The sequence below is a fragment of the Mesocricetus auratus genome, unplaced genomic scaffold (assembly GCF_017639785.1).
Source record: "Mesocricetus auratus isolate SY011 unplaced genomic scaffold, BCM_Maur_2.0 Super-Scaffold_100008, whole genome shotgun sequence".
NCBI classification, from domain to species: Eukaryota; Metazoa; Chordata; class Mammalia; order Rodentia; family Cricetidae; genus Mesocricetus; species Mesocricetus auratus.
In genome coordinates, this window is record NW_024429192.1 from 60,792,185 (window position 1) to 60,798,184 (window position 6,000).

The 6,000-nt window shown below is 53.2% G+C and overlaps 1 protein-coding gene across 1 annotated transcript; it reads right to left on the reverse strand.

Moving 5' to 3' along the window:
• Positions 1-2,549: 2,549 nt before the first annotated feature.
• Positions 2,550-5,088, reverse strand: Hes1 (hes family bHLH transcription factor 1). The gene is made up of 4 exons (XM_005071580.4): positions 4,692-5,088; positions 4,443-4,538; positions 4,098-4,185; positions 2,550-3,473 (listed from the first exon to the last, which is right to left on the reverse strand). Exons 1-4 carry the CDS (start codon positions 4,797-4,799, stop codon positions 2,920-2,922), a joined length of 846 nt encoding a protein of 281 aa, XP_005071637.1. The 5' UTR covers positions 4,800-5,088; the 3' UTR covers positions 2,550-2,919.
• Between the last annotated feature and the right edge of the window lie 912 nt (positions 5,089-6,000).

A 6,000-nucleotide genomic window follows, 5' to 3' on the forward strand; every position in this document is an offset into this window, starting at 1 on the left:
CGCAGGGCCGCCGGGGCTGGCCCGGTGTGGCCGCCCTGGGCCGCTCCCGCCCGGCCGCGGTCCCCGAGGCCTCCCAGGAACCCCGAACCACCCGGGGCGGGCGGGCGGGCGGGCGCGCGGCGGGGGCACCTCGCCCGCCCATCTGGTTACACTTAGAAGCCCGGAGGAAGCTAGCAGCGGGTTGTTACCGGCCAAAGGGTGTGGGGGAAAGTTAATTGACTTTAATGACAGGTTCCCCGTGACGATGAGGGGATCCAGTTAAACCTCTGGGTCCCCACTGCAGAAACACGTGGGGGTGGGGGAGGGATGAGACCCGAGGAGGGGGCGAGCTTCAGTCGCTCATCCAGGCTTAGGCTCTCACTTCTCAGGAAGATGCTAGAGACCTCGGGAGAGCCGAGGCCCCGAGGGTCTCCAAGGAGAGGCCTTCTAAGTCCTTGGCCTCAAGGACAGAGTTTGGATGTGTGCATTATCGCTGGGGAGATCAGCTCTGCAGGAGCTGGTTGAGGGGCCAGGCAGCTGGGTGTGCCCTGAGGCGGTATAATTAGGCCAGACCCAGAGGACCTGCAGGGAGGCCAGAATAAACTGCTGAGCTTCACCTCTCCCCCGGCTACTTATTTAAGAAACAGCAGGGATACTGGAGGCAGCAGTGTCTAAGAAATAAATCTGTCCAGTTTATGAACTTGGACCTTTCCTAGAGAAGGGAAATGACTTATCCAAGGGGATGCCGTGAGTTCAGTGGTTTTCAAGTACGTGAATGTCCCCAACTGGGACGTAGTCTTTCTTCCATTCATATTGTATTGAAAAGACTTCATCTAATAAAGTAAACCCAAATTTTGGGGGGCCTCTTTTCAAAAGAACAAACGGTGGTTTGTGTTTCTCTCACTTTCTTGGCTTCTTCGGGTGATGCTGTGTATACTTTTGGTGACATTAATAAAGATGCATGAAGAAACTGAAATTTTCTTTTTAGTTATCCATCCCCACCCCCACCCCCACCCTGCAGTTGTTAAAGAACAATGTAAAGGAATTGCCTTTATAAAATTGAGATCCTGATGTCTGGATTATTTTTGCCAAAGAAGCTAAGAACTCTTGGTGGAGGACAGAGGACCGGGTTTACCAGATTTTAGTGTTTGAGTATGGGATGGGTGTCTTAATGGAACAATTGTAACTATATTTATGTTTAAACAAAAGAGAAAACGAGAAAAAATATGACAAAGGATATGTGTGTGTGTTTCTTTGGTAAAGGATGTGTTGGATACCTTTCCTGTACGCAAAATAAGGCAAATAGGAGCCAAGTTTTCAAAACGGTCTTTTAAACCTCTCTCTCCAGGGGTCGAGGCTGAAGGTATTGGAAGGGACCGGCTGCAGTCTGCCAGATCACCCCTGTGGTAGAGCCGCACTCCACACTGGCCTGTGGGAAAGGCTGGAGCCAGGCGGGGGAGAGGTAAGGCTTTTGAAACAAGACAGAAAATCGTTGGCTTTATCTTTGTTAGGAAAGCTTCAAAGATTGATCTCTCCCGCCTCATCCTTCTCCCAGAAGCCGCTGTGGGGAAAGGGGGAGGGGGTGGGAGGCGGGCGGGCAGGCAGGCGGGCGGGGCGGGGGCTAGGAGGAGGACTGGCCGGCGGTGGGGGAGGAAGGGCGCGCCGGCCAGACCCACAGCGCGGCTGATGTGTCTGGTCTCGCAGGGCTCGTGGTTTTCATTTCCCCAACACCTGGATGCAGTCAAACACCTGGCCAAATCTGACAAAATCTGACAAGCCTTTGTGATGGGATTTGGAAGAAATTCCCTGCAGATCCTGGCACAGTTTAAAGCTGTCCGCTTTGAGTTAGGACTTGTTAAGGAGGGTTGTGTGAGCTGAAACCCGAGACAACCCTTTTGCTTCTATCTGGAGCCCACATCTTGCCTGGAAATGGGGCATGACCAAGCGAAGGGGTCGCTTGCTGTTTGTATTAAAAGGGGAAAACGGCCTGTGTGCCTGCCAGCGCGGCCCCCACATGCTTTCCCCATTAAAGTCAAGCACAGAAACTTATCAGAAACACATGTCTGCTGTTAATCATCTGGCCCGGGCTCCACTTGGGAGTCTAACTAGCTGTCCCATGGCAGAGGGAATCTGTTGACCTTTTCAGCTTGCCTGGAGAGGGTGCAGAGAGGCAGTTAAAGCTTTGTGTCGCGGGTGATAGGGGATGCGTAGCTGCGCCTACGCATGGACTGAAGAAGATCCCAACACTCAGGAGGGCTGCAGTGGCGCGGGAGGTTTGTGGCTACCCCAGGAGTAGAGTAAGTCTTACTACCTTTTAGAAGGCACATAATACGGACTGTTTGCCTTTAAACGGTTTTTCTTTCCTTTTCTTTCTTTTTTTGCAGTCCTTTTAGCCCCATCAAATGGATTTTCATAAATTTAGTTTATGGAGTGTTGATGAAAAAGGTTTGATGGATTCTGTTTAAAACGTTATTATTATATTTAAAATTCTATTTCTGGGTTCCCAGACTACATGCAATATGAATTTAGGGAGCCCTTTTGCAATTTTTGAAATAACCAGTTCTAAGACATAAAAGCCTTCACTCTTTTATTATACTTTCTCCAATAAACTTCCCCAAAGGAAGATATTTTAAGAGCATTTTCAAACATCTTTGGCATCACATAAAAAAGAAATCTCGTGTAAAAAACGAAATGTCATCTCAACGTTTATAATACAAAGGCGCAATCCAATATGAACATATAAAATATATACAAATGCAGTGCATGGTCAGTCACTTAATACAGCTCTCTACAAAAAGTAACTTTTTAGAAATTAAAAAAAGCAACAAAGTAGCCACCAAATTATAAAAGTCTTCTCGCCTAATATCCAAGTTCGTTTTTAGTGTCCGTCGGAAGAGAGAGGTGGGTAGGGAGTTTAGGGGGAGCAACTGCCTGAGCCCCTCAGTTCCGCCACGGCCTCCACATGGAGTCCGCAGTGAGCGAGGAACCGCTGGAAGGAGACACTGCGTTAGGACCGACCGAGGTCCCGCTGTTGCTGGTGTAGACCGGGATGACCGGGCCGCTGTGGGCGAAGGCCCCGTTGGGGATGAGGAAGGCAAATTGGCCGTCAGGAGCCGGCACCACCTGGAAGCCGCCAAAAACCTTGGCAGCCTCTCCAGCCTGGCTGCCCAACTTGCAGGGTGCGCTGCCGGGAGGGGGCGCCGCGCCCCCGGGGATGGGCACAAGCGGCGGCGGCGGCGGCGCGAACGGCGCGTGCTGGGGGCCGCCGGGTCCTGACGGGGGCGGCGGCGGCGCCTGCAAGGCGGGGTGCGGCTGCCCGGGGTAGGTCATGGCGTTGATCTGGGTCATGCAGTTGGCCAGGTGGCCCAGCAGCCGAGTGCGCACCTCGGTGTTAACGCCCTCACACGTGGACAGGAAGCGGGTCACTTCGTTCATGCACTCACTGAAGCCGGCGCGGTACTTCCCCAACACGCTCGGGTCGGTGCTGAGCGCGGCTGCAGGCCAGAAGGAGAAAGGACGGGTCACCGAACAGCCCTGGCCCTGGGGCCACTGCCTCCCGCCCTGGGAGGTCCCCGCCGCGAGCCTCCGGAACCACCTGGGGTTGGGAGGGTGGGGTAGGCTAAGAACAGCCCGCTCCTTCTCTCTAGGTTGGCCACGTAAACCAGGACACCCCCTCCGTTTAAACCGATCTCCGCTCCAGATCTGCCACCTCCAGCCCCGCGCGCGACGTGACCTTGGGCAATGCCACCCAAGGCGCCTTCCAAGTCCCACTTCCCCTCCTGCGGCAGCGGTTGGACGGGTGCTAAGCCAGTGACCCCTGGCTTCTATTCTATCCAGCCCCGAGCCGCCGCAGTCCTGCGTCCCTTCGCCCTCACCAGCTTCCACCACAGCCAAGCCGCCCACCACCCTTCTCGGCTACAACCTCTCCCTCCCTTTCCGGAGCAGTAACAACTTGGGAGTTGTGGCTATAAATAAGACCCAGACCGTGGGAACGCGGAGTGAGCCAAGGCAGTAAAATGTAGCTGAATGCCTCTCACAACCGCGGGCGGAAGTCTGGAAGAAATCACCGCGGGCCGAAAGGGACACCCGCAGAGAGGGGACGCACGCGCGGTCCTCACCGGTCATCTGCGCCCGCTGCAGGTTCCGGAGGTGCTTCACTGTCATTTCCAGAATGTCTGCCTTCTCCAGCTTGGAATGCCGGGAGCTCTACGCAGAGGAAACAAGGGAAGAAAGTGAGGCTCCCCCTTGTCAACTGCCTCTTGTTCAGAAGGTCCCCAACCCCGCCTGCAGGTCCCACATCCAGGGGCAATGCGGGAGAGGCCCGGACTTCCCTCCCGCCTAGGGGAAGGCAGTGCTGGCGGGGTAAGATCCTCACACAGCAGGCGAAGAGTTAGGTTCTTTGTGCCTGAGAAATATCACTGCATTCGTAATAATAATAATAATAATAAGCATTGCTCACTTACATCTTTCTTAAGTGCATCCAAAATCAGTGTTTTCAGCTGGCTCAGACTTTCGTTTATTCTTGCTCTTCGCCTCTTCTCCATGATAGGCTTTGATGACTGCAAAGGGGAAAAAAGCGGGGGTGTGGGTTGAGTTCCCACGGGATCTGCCAGTTCACCCCGAGGTTTTAAGAGGGAAAAGTAAGAGAAGCCCCTCCGTGCACAACCCTCTTAATATCTAGGAGCTTCAGAGAGACACAGGTACTGTCTTACCTTTCTGTGCTCAGAGGCGGTCTTTGGTTTGTCCGGTGTCGTGTTGACACTGGCTGGGGTAGCAGCCACCGGGGAGGAGGAATTTTTCTCCATTATATCAGCTGGCATTTTCTTTCTCTTTTTCTTTCTTCTCAATCCCCAGAGAATTTTATTTTTGGAATTCTTCACTCAAAAAATTTTTTTTGCTTATGCCCCTTTTACTTGACTTTCATAAGAAAACTACTGAGCAGCTGAAGGTTTAGTATGTCTTAGGGCTACTTAGTGAGCGGTAGAGCTATTCCAGGACCAAGGAGAGAGGTAGACGGGGGATTCCGCTGTTATCAGCACCAGCTCCAGATCCTGTGTGATCCGCAGGCCCTGGCGGCCTCTATATATATCTGGGACTGCACGCGAACGGCTCGTGTGAAACTTCCCAAACTTTCTTTCCCACAGTAACTTTCAGCCAATGGGAGGAAGAGACACGCGGCACCGCTCGTGGACTGCGCCCCCCCATTGGCCGCCAGGCACAAGGTCTGGCGGCCAATGGCGCGCGCCTGAGCCCGGGGCACCGGAGGCTACAACGTCAATCAAAAGGATTTTAACCCTATGCTGACTCTCTCCTCTGGGCTTTGCTTTAGAGAGGACTTTTCCGCCGTGGCTTTGGCCTCGTCTATTTCTTTTGTGGCCAGGTCTTTGGATTTTTATTGTCTTTGCCACGTGCAATATAGCTACTTTCTACAGTAAGTTCGTTTGAAAAATATTTTGAGAAAATATAGGTAAACACATAATTTAGTGATTTAAAAACGAGGGAACTCGCGCAAAGGTGTGTTACTCTAACGTCTAAAGTGAATTCCCTCTTTAATTCTGTATGCTCAGGGGAGTGAAAACTGCTCATGCGGGGGAGGGAACAATACCCAAACCCCCCAACTCATCACTCCCTCACCCCTCGCAAAAAAGAGAAATGCCTTCCCAGGCAGGTTTTTCGGAGCAAGGTGGCTTTTGGATGCCTGCGCTCCCCCTCCCCCAGCTCGCTTCTCATTCCTCTCTTGGGAATGGGGCATTGGACCTCACGCTTCTCCAGGAAACAATCAGAATAATTTCCTACTGGGCAGAAAGGAAATGGAATTTCAAATGAAAGATGAACAAGAGGGGCTTTGATAGCAATGCCACAGGGGCGCGCGCGCTCCTTCGCCACTCTCTACCTTTCTCCCCCGCAGGCTCTCGGTTGGCAGTACGGAGAGGCTGCGGGCAGGGAGCCGGCCTCTCCCCTCCTCGCCCTGCGGGCGGCCATAGGCGGCCTCTGCGCCCGGCGTGCGAGCCCTTTAAGAGC

What these genes read in the sequence shown, in the direction of transcription:
- Hes1 (XM_005071580.4), bottom strand. Translation starts at nt 4,799, where the DNA reads ATGCCAGCTGATATAATGGAGAAAAATTCCTCCTCCCCGGTGGCTGCT. An exon ending in CCGCCTCTGAGCACAGAAAG is followed by an intron (nt 4,539 to 4,691) that starts GTAAGACAGTAC and finishes TCCCCTTTGCAG; the next exon opens with TCATCAAAGCCTATCATGGA. An exon ending in TGGATGCACTTAAGAAAGAT is followed by an intron (nt 4,186 to 4,442) that starts GTAAGTGAGCAA and finishes TCCTCTGCGTAG; the next exon opens with AGCTCCCGGCATTCCAAGCT.